Consider the following 17,862-nt stretch of genomic DNA (forward strand, 5'->3'; position numbering starts at 1 on the left):
TAAGCTCCCCTAGTGAGCAGGATGGGTATAAACCACCCCTGGACTCTTTACCTGTTATAATCTGGCCCCTCCAGGCAGGCGGTATGCAAATCACCTGGCTGAGAGAAACGAATCTGTGCCCTGAATGTGCTGCTACAAGGAAACCAGTCAGGCGAAAAGTTCAACACAATGGCTCGAGCAGATTCCAAGAAGGTCTCAAAGAAATGGCCTGCTTTATCTTTGCCCCCCCTGCAAATATTAAGCTACAGGAATGCCTTTTAAAAAGTGGCGTTTTTTAAGTTTCAAGGTAAGTACACAACGAGTGTAAGATGAACTTGTAATAAGTTACAAAAACCAGCAAAACACAGTGCTATAACTAAGGGAACACTTGCAACTGTGCAAACTCTATGCCTTAGGCATTAGTAGCACTATGACTTTTTCTTTTATTCAGCTTTTTGGTTCTCCACATGTGTTTGGTATAGGCCTTGGTGCTGAGAAGTATTGATCACTCTCCACTTCTATTGACAGTAATTAACAGAGAGAGATTTGATGCTCATGAAAGTGAACAGACTCTTCTTAAGAGCAGAAGAAAAGATCTCCCCAGTCTTCATGTTTCATTCTCTCTATATAGTGTGGTAAACTGTCAAACTCAAGGAAATAGATTCCTCATGAGACTTCTGGCTTTTCATTCTGAAAGTTTATTTAAAGTATTTAAATTGTATTTAAGAAGGCTCCAGGGAGATCTTAGAGCTACCTTCCGATACCTAAAAGGGCCGACAAGAAAGCTGGAGAGGGATTTTGGACAAGGGCCTGTAGGGACAGGCCAAGGGGAATGGCTTTAACCTGCCAGAGGGGAGATTGAGATGAGCTCTGAGGCAGAAGCTCTTCCCTGTGAGGGTGCTGAGGCACTGGCACAGGCTGCCCAGGGAAGCTGTGGCTGCCCCAGCCCTGGCAGTGTTCAAGGCCAGGTTGGACACAGGGGCTTGGAGCAACCTGCTCTAGTGGAGGGTGTCCCTGCCCGTGGCAGGGAGTGGAACTGGAGGAGCTTTAAGGTCGTTCAACCCAAACCAGTCTGGGATTCTGGGATTTCCACGTTTATGCTTTGCTATGCAGAGTCCATATAAGCTGGTTCCATGACCGATTTCAAACTGCTTCTACATAAAGGCCACCTTTCATGACAAGGAAGGTTGGTACTGGTTTTGATGATGAGCTTATAGGAAGAAAAATCTGGTTTCAAGGAAAGACCGGGCAAGTCCAGTGCAACCGCTTCTGTGGCTGACCCTCACTGACACCATTTTGACCTTGATTGAGCCATTTCACTCCCGTCCCTCTGGTATTTGGGGGTAACATTGCCCGTAACTCACACCTTTGCTGTCAAACATTGCTATCTGATGGGTGCACCATGCTTAAAAAGCCTCTGGTGAAAGAGGAAGTACAAGTATGGATGTCAGAATAAACGCTTCTATTTGCTATTTACCTTTCTATGTATTAACTTAGCTCAGTAAAGGTGCCCACATCAACCATGCACCGTGCAGCCTGCCCGGGGCCCTCCCCTCCACCCTGCACCCCCAGCCCCAACACCGTGGGTTCCTCGCGGGGACATGAGCGGTTCCCCCCGCCTCTGCCCACCCCACAGCGGGGCAGGCCGCTCTCTCCTGCCGGCTGCGGGCCGAGCCGTGCCCGCTCCATGGGGCAGGGACACGCGTCCTCCTCACCCCCCAGCTCCCCGCCGGGGCGCCATGTTCTGCCCCTCTCCTCACACCCCGGCGGCGCCTCCCCGCGTCCCCCGGGCGCTGCCCGCCGCCGGGCCCGCCTGAAGGAGGCGGCTGCCGCCCGCTCCCGGGCACCTTCCCGCGGAGACGCGGGGAGCGGAGGCCGGCGCCGGGCAGCGGCGGGCTCAGCGGCGGGGAACGTGAGCGGCGGGCGGGGAGAGGCGGGCCCGGCCGCTGCCTCCTCACCCCTCCCAGCGGGGCAGCGGGCACCGGCGGCCGGCGCGGGGTCCCTCCGAGGCGCTGCCCCGGCTGCGGGGCGGCCCCGCTCCCCCTCACACATCCACTCCCCCCGCGCTCCAGCCGTTTGAACGCGGGGCGGGTCCCTTCCCCCTCGCTGGAAAGTTGCACGAAGTTGGGTTGTTTTGAGCTTTTTCCCTGGTTTTGGGGGTGATTTTTCCTCTAAGCCCCCCGCGCTCGCCCGTCCCACAGCACAGTCCCCCGGGCGCTGGCGGGGCGGGACCGGGGGAAACGCGGCGCTTCCCCCGACCCTGCCCCGGCCCTGACCCCGCGGGCGGCCCCGGCCGCGCATGCTCCAGGCTGGACAGCTCCTGAGAGGGAAATTTAAAACCGGGCTGGAGCCCGGCCCCGCCGCCGACTCGCCGCGGCTCCGAGCCGCCGCCGGCTCCCTCGCGGCTCCCCCGGGCCCCCTCAGAGGGACACCCCGCCGCGCCGCAGCGCGGAGCTCCGGCCGGGCCCCCGGGCCCCGGCCTGCCAGGTTGGTGGAAGGCGCGGGCAGGCCGGGGCGCGGGGTGCGGGGATGCGCCGGGACCGCCGCCGCCGCCGCGAAGGGTTCGGGAGCGCTCCGGGGCAGGTCCGGAGGTGCCGGGTTCGGTTCCCCGGGCTCCATCCTCCCCGGGGAGGCCTGGACCGCGGCACGGCACCGCGGGCTGCTCATCCCAAATGCTTTTGGGGTGTTTAAGAGCAGCCCCCAAACGGGGTGTGTGTGTCCCTGTGCTGACTCCTGTGCTCCGGTACCAACAGCCCCCTTTCTCCCTTCGTTGCTCCCTCCATCGGGGCAAGGTTCCCATTTGGAGCTCTGGATTGTTTTCCCCCCTCCCTTAAAATATTTCACTGCACTGCCTGGTCCAAATAAAGCCAGTGCACCTGCAGGGCAAGGTGATGGAAGTCGGGCTTTCCTTCCCTACAGCCCGGGGTTCCAGCCGGGATTTGTGGTCTCCCGCCGCTGCTGAAGTGCTGGATAGCTACTGCTGCCCGAACAGCTTCCTTCGGTTTCCCTGTCTGTGCCAAGGAGATGATAGAGAGCGATATCCCGTCCATAATGTCAGGAATCCTTAGGAATTCAGAGCAAAACCACCACCCTCCACAGGAGTACAGGTGAGACTTTTACCGATCTCAACAATACACGCTGCGCTGGCACTGATAACTGATGTTGTTTTCCCATTATTTCCTAAAAAATCCCTTAGCACATAGAAATCAACTTTTTCCCCTTCTTTTTAAAGTTAACTGCGTTATTTCTCCACTCTAAATTGCATTTCTAAGCTGCTGACCTGTTACAACGTGTTACTTATTTAGAAGCATTCCTGTTTGAAGTGTTCTGATACTAAACTAGGTTGGATAAATACACCTTCAGAGCCTTGGGTTGTCCTCACAGCAAACTCTCTCGACTGTATAAGTGTTGCCAGAGAAGGATATTCTTGCTAACTAATAATTACTGAAAAGTTCCCTTTCAGATCCCATTTTGCGTTGTTATGAAGCAGTCACAGGGAGACTAAATCAAGTGTAACAGACACCAGAAGAGCTTTTTGTTAAAACAAGCACTTCTGTAGGACTCCAAAGCACTGGCATGTCTTCTAAGATGGGTGGGAACAAACCTGGGTTTGCCAGCAGCCTTTGATAACTTACCTGAACCACTATGTGTCCGTTATCATTTGAAAGTATTGTTGGGAGTCACGGGGTAGCTCTGCATGAATTACAGTGCACTGGGTTAAGTTGGGTTACAACTTGTCACATGATGAAAGTTCCAAGAAATACAGAAGAGCAGAACACAGCCCAGCTCCCACAGTAAAATAATAGCAATATTTTCTTGTCTTGATATGGGGAACGAGAGATTATCATCACCTCCCCCCCGCCTGGGGGTGTTCTCACCCATTTCCATGGGTAGAAGTGCTCTGCTGCAGGTATTCTTCTGTTAGCCTCCCTCTGTTCAAAATGCAAACCCTGCCCCGCAGCCTCTTGCAGCGCAACAAGTGATTTGTTATACTCTGTGCAGCCACTGTGGAACAAGGTTTGTGGAGCTCTGTTTTGCTGTTTACTGAAGCACTGCTTGCTCCAGGCATTTCTGTTGGCTGTGTCAATATTTGTAAAGAAATTATTCAGTATTTAATGAAGGGGGTGTAGGAGAGAGGCTGTGGGTACTTAAATACAAGTCTGTATCCTCAGTGCCCTGAAGAACGTCCCACCTTAACAAAGACCCTTTTTATGGAGAGAACTATTCTTTAACTCATAGCTGCAGAAAAAACACTCTCTCTTTTGGAAGAAAGTTAGGGTTTATCTTGCTGCCAGTACAGGATTCTAAGAGTTTCTTCTTTTCTTCTGAAGTCAGCTGCTTTTAAAAACGACTTTCAATTCTCTGCTAAACATTTTGCACTGAAAGATCCCAGTTCTCTAAAGTTTTTCCCCCACTTGTGATTTCTTTAACGCAGCTTTAAAATGAATGATTTGACCTCATTTAGTAGTGGCAAATTCTGATAAAGATGCATAAAATCTGAACTGCGCCATAAATGCAGAGCAGTATTTGTCCTACTTCATGAGAAAACACTTTGGATTATGTAAAAGAAAATCTTTTAGACTGAATGATTTTAAGAAAAGAATAGACCTGTCAAATTCTATCAGCTCTGTTTACTCTCCTGCTGTCACCACAGCCCAAGACTGGAACCCACAGTCCTGAGTTCTCCATGGGGGAGCATCAAGGCTCCACAAAATGGGGAATGGCCTCCAATTAGTGAGTGGGAGGCTGGGGCTGTGCTGAGAATACTCTTCTGTCTCACTTGGAATGTTTCAATGGGACAGTTGGACTTGGAGGAGACCAGGCTTTCCTGCAGGAGTGCAGGAGGAAGCTCTGAAAAGGGAGGGAGTGCATGGGCATGTAAGCAGGGGATCAAATCAGCAAGTACCAAGAAGTTTTCATGCTTACAGTTTGAAACCAGGGGATTTTAGTTATTTTTTAAACCTATGAAGAAAAGAAAATACCTGTGATTTTATCAGATCTTTGAATTTTGTGGATCCAAAGCATCCATAGTAAATTTGATGTAGCACATAGAGTAGTCATGAGGTTTAAACTGCTATGCAAAGTCCAGGGACTACTTGTACTGGAGTAAAATGATTTCAGACTAAGATCTCTTCCAGCTGTGGGATATAGAACATCATGCTGTCCAGGAATGATTAAGGACCATCATATCTCCTCTAATGCCTGTGGGTTTATGGTGCTGTCACTGCCTGGCTACCAGCGCAAAGTAATACTTCATATTAGCAGATGCCTCTCCCAGAGCAAATGCCACAACCTTCAGTATATTCATAATTGTAGTAGTGACAAATGTTTCTAATGATTTCATTTTACATTTCAGGGAATAGAAGTAGAGAATTGTAACACACTGGGATTTTTTAACCCTTAACACTTTATTCTTGGTAATTATAATTAATAATCTAACATTATGTTTTAACGTAAATATTTTGGTGTTCAAATCAATAGGCAGACTACAGGTTTACTATGCAGTGGTACACCTGTGGTTATTGCAGCACAAAGCTACATAAATCAAAGGAGTCAACTCCAAGGCTACTAAGTGAGTGGAGAGCATTCATGGTCTTCAACGGGCTTGGACCTGCTCTCTGAGTAACAAGGTTCTTCGGCACGTGAACACTGCTGTCTTCAAGCAATAGTTTTAGTTGAAATCTGCAATCTATTATTTTGTAGTCTGATTTAATGTACTTCTATTTATCAGGGATTATTCCATTCCAAACTAGGTACAATTATGTGTGGTTTATTATATATTGCATAATAAATCATGACCTGGCCATTAGAAGGGAGACAGTAACTTGCTATTGATTATTTGGCATGTATGAAAACTTGAATTTAAGGAATCCAATCACCACTTTAAGTAACAATGTGGCATCTATATTTTGAAAGAAGTAACTAAAATGCATAATTCTACTTGAAGAAATAACATTACTTCAGATGTAAAGCTAACCCTATCAACAAGATAAATTAACTTCATGTACATTTTAGCTCTCCTAAGTGGTTCTCTCATATCTGGTCTTGCACTTTGGTTTCTGGAGATGGAGCCACACCTCAGGCCTCCTGACTGTCACAACTGGAAGGAGTCTGGGAGTTTACATGAAGGACATTTCTGCTGACAAAAGGTTCCAAATGCATAACTAACAAAAGAGTCACTGCTTCTGGAGAAAGTGTCAGTGTCCATTCCCTTGACACTGTGTGTGTCTGACAGGGACTGAGGCTGTGGCTCCATGGGTCCGAGGAATTTCACCACAGTAGTTGCTTCATTCTTTAAATAAATGTGAGAAACCTCCTAGGAACCAGTCAGACTTGGGCCACTGTGGGTTGATTTAAGTGGATTAACTCCACTGTTTCCTGTGCAGCTCCTGAAGTGTGCTGAGCACTGTTAATAAAACACTGTGGCCCTTGCTCCTCAAACCGTCCTGCAGTTACAGGCAGAGATGGGGAGGACACATCTGTACCCAGGCAATCTCTTGCTTCCCAGGCTCACCCGCCTCCCGTGAAACCAGAACAGAGTTCATCTCTTACCTCAAAAACAGGGCTTGACCTCCCATTCAAAACATGGACACAGAAAAGGAATTCCTCAGCACTCCTGTGAGATCTCAGCTGCTCGTGGCACTGCTCTCAATTTACCCACCTTAAAAATCTCATACATGTGGAAAGCAGAATTACTGCATGACCATAGCAGCAAGCAATGCACTTGAGATGGGTTCTTGCAACAGTGCAACCCCAAGGGTTGTGTCTTTTATATTCCCTTTACACTGGGGTAAATAGCTACACAAGATCCCAGGCAGGTGGATCTGCTCAGTGCTAATGAACAGCACCTGAAGCAATGTTAAAGGAAAAAACAGCTTCCCAGATAGACAATGCTCCTTTAAAAGAAAACATTCCTCTGGTGCTTGGTACTTCAACACATCTTTGTATTGAGGAGAAGCTTATGTTGATGTTAGTCCGAGGTTTGGATGTTTGTTTGGGGTTTTTTAATAACAAAACAGATTGCAGGGTCAGATACTGGCTGTAAATCCAAACCCAGGGGTGGTTGTGTGGGTAAAGCTCAGCAGGGAGCTCAGCTGGGAGCTCGGTGCTGACATTGCTGCTAACTTCCTCTTAGGCTTAAGCAAATCACATAGGTCGCTTGTAACTCAGTTTTCCTTCATCTCTCACCAAAATGATGTAATGAGGGTTGTGAAACACAGAGCTGAAATGTATAAAAGTCTCCAGGAGACCATCTATAGCCTGTTCTGTTAGTGCTAAGCACCTTTGCAGAAGGTGTTTAGAGAATCATCTTCTGATCCATGGTGCAAGAAAAGAACAGCAACACCTGACAGGTTAATCATGTTATTTGCTTTTTCCTCACTAGTTTAGGCTCCTAAATCCTAAATTTCTTGAGTTGTAGCCAAGGAGGGACTTTCTGGTTGTCCCTGGAAAGCTGCCTAATTTCTGTTCTCCTTTCCAGCAAGGCCAGAAATTACTCAGAGAACCTGAAGACAGGGAGGAGAAAGATGTGCTGGTGGTTTGGGGTTGGATGGGTCGTGTGTCTTCAAGAGGCAAAGAGGACTTGCAGTCCGAAAGCAGAGCGAGCTGCTGGCTGGAGCAGGAGAGGAGCTGGCAGACACAGGGAGGAGAGAGGCAGGAAACAGAACCTAGAGTGAGGAAAAGCACCTACACAGGAGGAAGATGGGAAGTGCATGGGGGAAGAGGCAGAGCAGATGGAGTGAGGAGCAGAAGGAGATGTGTTTTTGACTCCCTCAATAAAACAGAGAATGCTTCTCACCATGGAGACATCTGGAGAGTCACAAAACAAATATTTTCCTTGTGGTGTTTTACATATGAGAAATCACCATGGGTGTTCTGAGGACATTGTGTAATCCCAGGCATTAGAAAAGAGTTTCTCATCACCACTTCAAGAAGAGGTTTTCTTAGGACTCTTCCTGTTCAGGTGTCACACTGGATAAATCATTGCAAACAGTTAATCTACACCTAATCTGCTCTTACTTGTTGAACAGTTGTATTAAGCACAGGCAAAAGTTCAGATGTCAGTGCTGCAATGGTAATAAATAAATATAAATAGTCCATAAACAGAAACACCCAGTTATTGGTTAAACTATCTGGAGATAAAATACCTTACAGTATGCTTGTCACTGCTGAGCTTTCCTTTTGTCTTAACACACTTGTTTGGCAGATTATTCTACAATGCTGTTGAAGAGGTAGTCCTTATAATCTCCAATGACATATTGCCCATACCAAGGTGTTTGCCAATGTAGAAGTGGATAGTTCACCTTCACGGTAGTGAGGAACTACCTTAGATCCAGCTCTTAGAACAGCTTAATGTGAGGAAAGATGGTAAAGCTACATCTATGAATATAGATCCAAATTCAACTCTGAAGTTAGTCGCCGAGTCCCACGAGGTTATGCCAGGAATGGATTTCATTCCATCTAGGTAGCTGTTGTGCCAGCAGCAGGTACTTGATGGGGGAAAAAACATATACAAGTATCTTAGGTATATCTAGGTGATGGCTTTGCACTGCTGACAGGCTCTGGTGGGCTTTGCCAGATGTGCAGCCAATGCAGGAGACCCATCTCTGTGATTGCAGGCAGAAAGGTGTGGAGCTCAATGTTGGGAGATCTGGGAAGGAGTTTCATTCCCAGGGGTGTTTTTCTTGATTCTGGAAAAGCAAACTTCGTGCAGGCTGGCACAAAGGTCTATTGCCCTGATTGGATAAATAGTTTGGGCAGTGCATGCTAGAGCAGATAGCAAAGATTCACACTGCCTCTGAGCATTATGTATCATACCTGTCCTAGCTCAGGGGTACACCTTCTGATGCACAGAGGAGAACTGGGCCTTAAAGCCTCAGCATCATGTGGATTCTTGCTCTGCAGTGCCTTTCTAGGACAGGAACACAGAGAAACAAGCGTGTTTTCCTGCAGAGGTTTGGAAAGAGAGGGGTAAAACCCAAGTTGCACCATTTCACCCCACCTTTATGAATCATATCATGTTTGCAGCGTCACTGGTGTCACTATCACCTTGTCTTCCCAGGCGTTCCTGGCTCAGCCTATGCACCAGGCAGCCCTGGGGAATGTGCAGCTGGGGACGTTTTTGGTGTGTGCATTAATTACAGCGTATCACTATTTATCTCATTTACATGCTCTGAAAGGAAAGAGCTGCTTTTACTACAGTGCCCCATTGTGCCAGGGGCTGTGAACACCCGTCCAAAGGCAGGATCTCTGACTCCTGAAGTTTGCCCTCGAACGTGAGATGAAAAGGGTGGTGGAGGGGAGCAGAATCAGAGTCCACATGATATTACAGCATGTACTGATCCATCCGCAGTTGTCTCGGCACAGGCAGTTTTTCAGGTCAGGGAAATTGAACCCAATGAGATGAAAATGTCAGGTATTCCTGTGCACAGCTCTCTCCCGAGGCAGCTAGATTAGCATTCCTTCACTAAAAGCAGGGCACACATTGAGGCTGTGCACTGGGAGATAAGCTGGGTTTATGCTGCAGAATATATCTGGGCATTTAAAGCCCTTGGGCATGCTTTAAGCAGTTTCACCTTCTTTAAGACATGAAATTTCAACGGTGGTTTTGAAGACAACCTGTAGAATAATCCTTAAATGTGAAATATTTTATTCTGATTCAATAGTCTTCCCCCCCCCCCTTACAGTTATTCTAACAACTAACAAATCCATTAAAAATAAAAAAGAGTGAGTGCGCAGCCAGGGGTGGTTTCAAAAGCACTGTAAACCCAAATTCAAAGAGCTGTGCTAGGATGAGGAAGGGAGGGAAATGTCTTCGTCTTGGAGAAAGAGCTGGCTCCACATTTGTTTAGTTATTACATATTATTGCATCTTGGTATCTGTTTAAGCCCAGAGAAGCTGTGGCTGCCCCATCCCTGGCAGTGTTCAAGGCCAGGTTGGACACAGGGGCTTGGAGCAACCTGCTCTAGTGGAAGGTGTCCCTGCCCGTGGCAGGGGGTTGGAACTGGATGAGCTTTAAGGTCCCTTCAACCCAAACCAGTCTGGGATTCTGTGCTTCTAATAACTATTAATATCAACCTAAAAGTTTAGTCGCCTTCCTTGTTCCCGTTTGGATTGACAGCATGGGTTGGCATCATGAGGATGCTGAGCGGGATACGCTGCACAATGCTCACTGGCAAGTAGGGGAGGTGCAGCTGAAGCTTCTGATGGCATCCAGCTGCACCCAGAGCATCACCAGTCATTCCCACCTCTGTGAAGAGCACCAGGATGAGTGCATCCAGGGAGAGCGCAAAGCAGAGGCCTCTATTTCCCGACAAGCTAGAGCCGGGAAGGCTGCAGAGCACCACCGCGCTTCCCGGGGCCCGGCAGTGCGGGACTGGATGCTCATCCCATGCGGAGGAGCAGCGAGGGCATGTGGTGGATTCATCGCCTGACAGGAGGCGTGTGCTGACCCTCACCGCCCATCTGACCCCGCTGTTTGTTGGAGGGGCTGCGGTGCCTGGGAGGACTGGCAGGGGCCGGGGTGCCAGATGGCATGTGATGTGTGCTGTGTGTCGCCTGTCATTCAGCCAGATTAATGCGAGGGTTGGAAAGAGGAGGAGAAGAAGGGAGAGGGGGGGGCGAAACAATTAAGCAAGAATCCCAAAAACAATGGAGGCCACGTGCCGGCGGGCAGCGGTTGCTGGCGGCACAATGGGTTATCGGCTCCCCATGAATGGGCCCAACTGTTGCAAACGACATGAGCCTGCCCAGTTTTCAAATCATTTAATGCTCCTGTTTACTTCCAATCCAGCCAATCTCCGCGCTGGCAGCGCCGTCACCTGATGGGCTTTTTCTGTATTTAAGTCCCAGGCCTCACAAAATAACTGAAGAGCGGTAACCATGGCAATGCTAATTATTGTGCTGTAACTACAGTAGGAGAAAGGGACCAGGGGAGGCTGGGAGAGAGGTTTGAAGATGTTTTCTGGCCAGGATTTGAGCTTTTGGCTCCTGGTCATGTGTTTTGAGGGTTTTTTTTTCCCTCCCCTTTTCTTCTTTTCAGAATCTTTTAACAAACAAATAAATCACCCTCTGCTTTCCAGATCTCCCAGATAATAGTTTCGGGGACTTGGATACATGTTTCTGGAGATCATGAATAGAGGAGCTGAAAGCTGCTGGGCAGCCAGGCACTGGAGCTCTGCCTCCTTCTTTTGAGCTGATTTAGAGTAGTCTAAAACATAAAAGATGCTTCAGCAAGAGACCAGATTTATTTAAGGCTTCTGCACCGTCATTTGGCAACGAACACACACGTTAGTAGCACACATCTACGGGAGAGCTCTTGAAAGTCTCTGTTTTGAAAGCAAAATCAACTACATCCAACTATAACTATGTTCTTCTGAGAGAGAAAGGTGTTTTCCTGGACCTGAATCCCTTTGGGTTTACCCTGGATATCTAATGATGACTTCCTGACATGTTCTAAGATACCTGTGACTTCTGTAGTACTGTTTAACATAAGTAAAAGTAGTTGAGCTTTTCATTTGCAATAGTTCTTTTACTGACTTTAATAGGAGCTTTGGCCGCACAGGATTTTTCGAGCACTGTAAATATATATCACATTTGTACCGTGCATTCTATCAGAAGCAAAACCAAACAGGTGGGGTAGAGTGTGCAGAATGGATCAAAACCAGAGTTTTTACCCCAAAGCAGCCTCTCATCGTTGTGCCGCTAACAACAGGCTAGTGTGAGTGTGCATTCAGTCACCGGCTTTGCATTCTGAGCCTTTAGTATGCCAAAACCTCCCTAATAACTGTTTCATACACTTCGTGCTTCCTTGTTAAGTACCAATAACTCCATAGCTCTGATGGCAGCGGTCAGAGGTTCGTTCTGTGAAGGTTTGTGTCTGCAGCAGCTGAAAACGTGAGCTCCGGCACCCCGGACACCTCTCCTCTGAGCGGGGACAGCGATGCAGCAGCTCAGCTCTCTGCTCACCTCCCATGCTATCCCGCAGGCTCCTCGCTCCCGAGCCCTCCCAGCTGAGTGAGGATGACCTCCCCAGCGACTTGCAGTCCTTGTCGTGGCTGACATCTGTTGATGTCCCTCGGTTACAGCAGATGGCCAGTGGGAGAATGGATTTTAGCCTTGGTGCCCAGAATGCGATGCTGCAACAGACAGGTAAACTGCTGGGGTGTTAAATAACTGCTCTTCAAATGAAACAGCTACCACCTCCTCCCCTCCCCAGGCCAGCTTTCCTGTTAGTGGATTCCTGTTAAATGCATTAGATTTTGGTTCCTGTCAAAAGACCTGGAGCCTATTGTCTTCTGGTCAGGGCATCGCTGATCCATTTCCTTCGTGCCAAGAGGCAGTGAGCCCTGGCAGTGACAACTGAGATCTTAGGATCCAATTGGCATTTCTGCCCAGTGTAGTTGCTGGTACCTTGTTGCGTGAACTTGGGCCGAGGTATTTAAGACTTTCATTTCAGAGGTTTTCCGCAGCTTTGACATTAGACAATCAGTCTTTCTCATTTGTTTCAACACTGATAAAATTCAGAGTAACTTATTTACCCCGTACCTGTTTGCTTCCCACACTTACAGCATGTGTTCACTGAACGCCTGCCTTTCCTTGTGAGCATCCTTTAGACAAACACCTTTAGACAAACACCCCGAGGCGTTCAGCTGAGAGAGCTCAGCGTATCCTCTGCTTTAGAGCAGAAATCCCTCTGGAGTACCGATAGTGCTGGATACGTAGGGCTTTTTCTTTTGTACGCTCCTGTGTGTGTAACAGCACTGTGGGCTCTTACACAGATGTCATCCCTCATTCCCTGCATAACAAGTCTTAGGAGCAGCTGATGTCATCTTGGCCATTTGTGAAACACTGGGTTCTTTGGGGATGGAAAGCCAGCGAGGTGTGATTATCCACTCCAGAGCTGAGCTTCTTCAAGTGCATTTAGTAAAGTAAATGCCAGCTCCCTTTTCTGAAGTGCACTTCCACACAGACATTCATTGCCTTTGCTTTCTCCGAAATAGGTCCCGTGGCAAACAACCTGCACTCGACAGGAGCACCTGGAGCAATGATCCACGTCCAGGCCAGCCTTCCACAGGGAATCCTGGGCCTCAATTCTATTTCAACACATGGCACAAATGTAAGAGCAGCCCTTGATGGTTTATTATTGTAACACTTCTCTTTTAGAAAAGATGTTGGTGATTTTGGGACTGACACATCTGCTGTCTTTATCTCAGCAGATGAGCCAGTATGCCGTAGGAGGGCAGCCATCTCCTAGTTTACAAACACAGCAACAGCTCTTTCCTCCTCCTCATTCACAGCAAGTGTTTGCCCTAGCACAGAACACACAACAGGTACTGTTACTTGCTTGTCATCTGTGTCTAGAAGTACCTCCCAAGATCACAACTAGAACTCTTAACAGAAAACCAATAGAGTATCCCTAAAGTTACCTACCCCTGAACACTTTGCATCCATCCTTTTCCATCTTTTCCTTCCGCACACAGTGTAACCCAGCAGCAATCTACAACACATCCTATGGGACTCAGCCCCACTACTCTCAGCCACGCCTGGCTCCTCACTCTGCCCAAGAGCTGCACACAAAGCATTACCCCAAGCCCATCTATTCATACAGGTGAGTAGAGAGCAGATAGCTTGATAGCTCTTGAGCACTTGTGAGCAGTAACCCCATGATCAGCCAACTGTTTGTGTCTGAAGAGATGGGCCTGAGGGTGCTAGGCCAGAAGGCAGCAGGATGGCTCAGTGCATGCAATCCGTTCTTTCCCGTATTTCTCTGCCCTGTAGCTGTTTGATTGCAATGGCACTGAAGAACAGCAAAACGGGCAGCCTCCCAGTGAGCGAGATCTACAGCTTCATGAAGGAGCACTTCCCCTACTTCAAGGTATGTGTGCACCCAAAGGGTGGAGGCAGAACCTCACAAGTGCTTTGTTCATGCCTGACTTCACTGACATCCTCCTGCGCCTTTCAGACAGCCCCTGACGGCTGGAAGAACTCTGTGCGCCACAACCTGTCCCTCAATAAGTGTTTTGAGAAGGTGGAGAACAAACTGAGCGGCACCTCCCGCAAAGGGTGTCTGTGGGCTCTCAACCCAGCCAAGATCGACAAGATGGAGGAGGAGATGCAGAAGTGGAAGCGGAAGGACCTGGCTGCTATTCACAGGAGCATGGCTAACCCAGGTAGGACTTCTGGTGTGGTTTTGATATGTGTATGAGAAGCAAGAGGGGGAGAAAAGGGCTGTTTGTCCAGGGATGGGTGAATCTTGGTAAATAAGTTATGTGGAACCAAGCAGACTAGTCAGAGTTCTGCCCTGCAGCAGCCTCCTCCTCTGCTCAGCTGAAATAGCCCATGCTCTGCGCTGAACGAACTCATTGCTGCTGGCTCAAGGTGGTTTGACAGCAGCAGGAGGAGGTAACAGAACTGACAGCTGGTTTTGGAGGCCTTCAGTGCAAATCAGTCCCCAGCTTCAAAATGGGTTGTGTTTTCCCCCGTGTTAACCGACCCAGCACCACCTGAGGAGGTACACTGCCTCTGGTGTCAGTAGTTATAATGTCCCATTTAAACAGAGTTTTCTGGCTGCTCCTCTGCAAAACTCACCCTTCACTTTCTCATTCTTATTTACAAAGACACATGGTTCTGAAGCTTTCAGGAGCTCAATATTGGCAAAATCAACTGGAGTTTTTTGCTGCAAAATCTGTGACATTTGATCAATGATAAATTACGTTCTCTTTTGCCTAAAAACAACAGTGCCATTGAAACTGTTAGGAGCCTCTTGTACCAGTCTCATCTGAGATCCAAACAGAATTTAGAGCATCCCTCAGAGCAGGAGACCTGCTGAGGATGCTCAGTTCTGCCTCTATGGGTCAGCTGCTAACAGTGGTGGCTTAGTTGCCCCAAGTCTCTTGTGATCGCTTCTTTAGCTCAGTCAGGGGCTCCCTGCACAGCCAAAGCCTGTCCCTGTGCCACTTCTCGTACAGTGACAGACGTTGCCCGTTCAGTTCTATGGCAAGAGCACGGGACTGTGCTCACTTGTGAAATGCTTTGGCCGGCCCCTGCTTGAGCAAACGGGTTAAACTGTCTCTTTTCTCCCTTGGGAATGGGCATTGCTCGTGCAGAGGAGCTGGACAAGCTGATCACGGACAGACCGGAGAGCTGCCGGCGGCCCAGCAAGCAGCCCGAGCCCGAGGTCTCTGCCCTGAGCCACATGGCAGCAGCACAAGGCCGCATGTCCCTGGCGCAGCTGCAGCCGCAGCCACTGATGACACTCTCGCTGCAGTCCATGCCCCTGCACCACCAGCTCCAGCCCCAGCCTCGCATCGCCCCAGACTCGCCAGCACCCGCACAGACACCTCCTCTCCACACCCTGCCTGATGGGAGCCACAGCCCCCTCCCACACCACCCCATGGGACGGGCACCGCCGGACTTCCTGAACGTGACAGCAGACATGAACACGGAGGTGGATGCTCTTGACCCAAGCATCATGGATTTTGCATTGCAAGGTACAGGAGGAGGAAGCTGGGGTGGGGAAGGACATGATTTATTGTGGTCTTGTGTAGGCACTGAATATATAACCAGGGTGCTCTGGAATGGGATGTAACTAAGCTGAAAACTTTGCTGCAGCAAAGTGACTTCCCTGGCCTTCCTCAGTGCATTTCTGCCCTGTGCTAGGTGGGACAGCAACCCACCTTCATGGTTCAAGTGCAGGCACTGCAGTACCTAAGAGCAGGGTTGTCCAGCTGCCTGGGTCTGGGACATCACCACTCCCTGCCCCTGGGAAACCAGAGGGCTGCTTGTGCCTTGGTTTGTCCTTTCTGTAAAAGGAGAACTTCCCCAGCTTGGTGTGGCCCTGGGTTTTTGGTTAGCACATGGTAGATGGATGCTGCCCAGAGAGCCCTGGTCTCCTCCTGGAACCAGAGGATTTGGGGGGGAACAGACAGGGTTGCTGCTGCCTTTGCACTACAACTGGCAGCACCCAGGAGCAGTGCTGGCCCAAAGCCCTCTTGTTACAGACTGACCCCTACACGCGGTGCCCGGGTGGGTTGGATGCGTTGCTGTGACCAGACTTTCATCTTTCCCAGGTAACATATGGGAGGAGATGAAAGACGACAGCTTCAGCCTCGACACACTGGCTGCCTTCAGCGCCTCCCCGCTGCACCTCTCAGACTGTGACCTGGGCACCCCCGGCCTCACCCCCGTCTCCAGCGGCAGCGATCACTCCTTCTCAGACGTGCAGGTCACCGGCCTTTACACCACCTACACCACGCTGGACAACGTGGCAGCAGCAGCTCAGTACATGAACCCCCAGGGCAACAAACCCATCGCTCTGCTCTGAGCTTTGCACCATTCCAGGGACCTCCAGCGCAGGGGCCAGTTCCTCCCAACTGTTTAAATCCAACCCGAAAGCAATAAGAGAGCTCCTCCTGCAGATGCTATTTCCTGGGACACAGCACGTGATGCCAAAATAAATCAAACTGTCAGCAGTAGAACCACTTTCACGTGCTGGAAGGTTGAAGAAGGGCCATGGACACTTGTGCTCAGGACTGGGGAGCTCTCCAGAAGGATGTGGAAGGCCTCAGTCAGCAGGAACTCAACTAGAAAGTAACTGAGCTAAAACCACCCAGTTAAGGTACACACACTTAACTGGTGCTGGGATCTGGATGCTGTTTGGGCACCACCTACACAGAAGCCAACACAAGCCAATGGGCCGGTCAGCACCAAGTTAGAGTCCAAAAGGGTTGATCCTGCACCATTCCATCTCTTTTCCTAAAGTTACCAAATAACTGTTGCCCTTGAAGAAGGACCACACAGGTTCTGGAGCCACTTGCACCACTAACACTTTTCGGACATAACTATTGTTAATTTATTGTTATGAGGTAGGAAAAAAAGGAGGAAAAATACTAAAAGTGAAAAATCCAACCCATAGCAGAGAACTGTTCTATGTAGGATTAAAGGCAGAGCCCTTACCCGTGAAGGGAGTGGTACTACTGAATTATTAAACTAGAGGATTTTAGGAATTATGCCTATTTTTAGGGGGTTTTTAAGAGATTAGATGTGGTTAGATCTTGTGCCTCGTGCTCCTGTCTGTTCTGTGCTAGGCAGTGTTACTGTTTGTAAATTTATTTATATTTATTGTTATGAAAAGCAATTATGTGAAGTGAGTTTGTCAAATGCTGCAGTGACCTGGTTTACATCCGCTAAATTATTCACGCTCCAAACGCAACGAGTTCAAGCGCTGTTGTTACACCACATGTAAAGAAGCACTTTTGATACTGTGAAACTCATGTGTTAGAAAGAATAACTCAGAGACCAAATATTGTAACTGTTCCTAGTGACTGTCACAACGTCCTTCGTTCCTGATGTTGGAATTCAGCATTTAGTCTACTTACACCTCTGTGAGCATGGAGTAATGCTTATGTCTTGTTTCATCTGTTCCTGTGCATCCAGAGACTCTCCCGGTTCCTGGGATTGCACCCACGTGCTCACAGGCTCCTCATCCCACACTGCTCCATGTGCTGCAGACTGGAGGGTGCAGGATGCTGGATCCATGCTCTGGGGCTTGGAGATTCCGCTGTGAAGATCAAGGGCTGGAAAACATCTGTGCCTGAATCTTCCCCCCCAGCATCTGCCCACGGCCACCTCTTCCAAAGGGGCACGATGCTCCACGTCCTAATTTATTGTCACGAGTGATCATTTGCTGTGAGCGGCGGCATCGCTGGTTCTTCATGTGTTAAATAAACATTTCTTAGCACTCAGCCCGTGGTTGGGGGTGTTGTAACCGCGCCGGTGGCAGGACAGACCCTGCTGTGCTGCAGCTCCATGTTAACAGCCATTCCCAGGCATCTGCTCCTGGAAACCCAACCCAGCCGGGAGATGCTTCCACATAACTCAGGG

At 49.1% G+C, this 17,862-nt stretch overlaps 1 protein-coding gene across 2 annotated transcripts; it reads left to right on the top strand.

Moving 5' to 3' along the window:
- Nucleotides 1-1,947: 1,947 nt before the first annotated feature.
- FOXN4 (forkhead box N4) lies at nucleotides 1,948-17,723 on the top strand. Of its 2 annotated transcripts, none has more exons than XM_030501916.1 (10): nucleotides 1,948-2,466; nucleotides 2,899-3,086; nucleotides 11,966-12,129; nucleotides 12,981-13,096; nucleotides 13,194-13,310; nucleotides 13,461-13,588; nucleotides 13,759-13,855; nucleotides 13,943-14,150; nucleotides 15,087-15,470; nucleotides 16,050-17,723. In XM_030501916.1, exons 2-10 carry the CDS (start codon nucleotides 3,004-3,006, stop codon nucleotides 16,301-16,303), a joined length of 1,551 nt encoding a protein of 516 aa, XP_030357776.1. In that variant the 5' UTR covers nucleotides 1,948-2,466; nucleotides 2,899-3,003; the 3' UTR covers nucleotides 16,304-17,723. The 2 variants fall into 2 exon arrangements, with proteins under 2 accessions (XP_030357776.1, XP_030357777.1); XM_030501917.1 differs by having other exon boundaries at nucleotides 2,040-2,466; nucleotides 13,197-13,310.
- The last annotated feature ends 139 nt before the right edge of the window (nucleotides 17,724-17,862 follow it).

This window comes from Strigops habroptila, chromosome 11, assembly GCF_004027225.2.
Source record: "Strigops habroptila isolate Jane chromosome 11, bStrHab1.2.pri, whole genome shotgun sequence".
NCBI lineage: Eukaryota > Metazoa > Chordata > Aves > Psittaciformes > Psittacidae > Strigops > Strigops habroptila.

Excerpts from the sequence above, each read along its gene's own strand:
- FOXN4 (XM_030501916.1), top strand. The coding sequence starts at position 3,004 with ATGATAGAGAGCGATATCCCGTCCATAATGTCAGGAATCCTTAGGAAT. Across the intron at positions 13,097-13,193 it reads TTTCAACACATGGCACAAAT|CAGATGAGCCAGTATGCCGT; the intron begins GTAAGAGCAGCC and ends TCTTTATCTCAG. Across the intron at positions 13,589-13,758 it reads AAGCCCATCTATTCATACAG|CTGTTTGATTGCAATGGCAC; the intron begins GTGAGTAGAGAG and ends TCTGCCCTGTAG.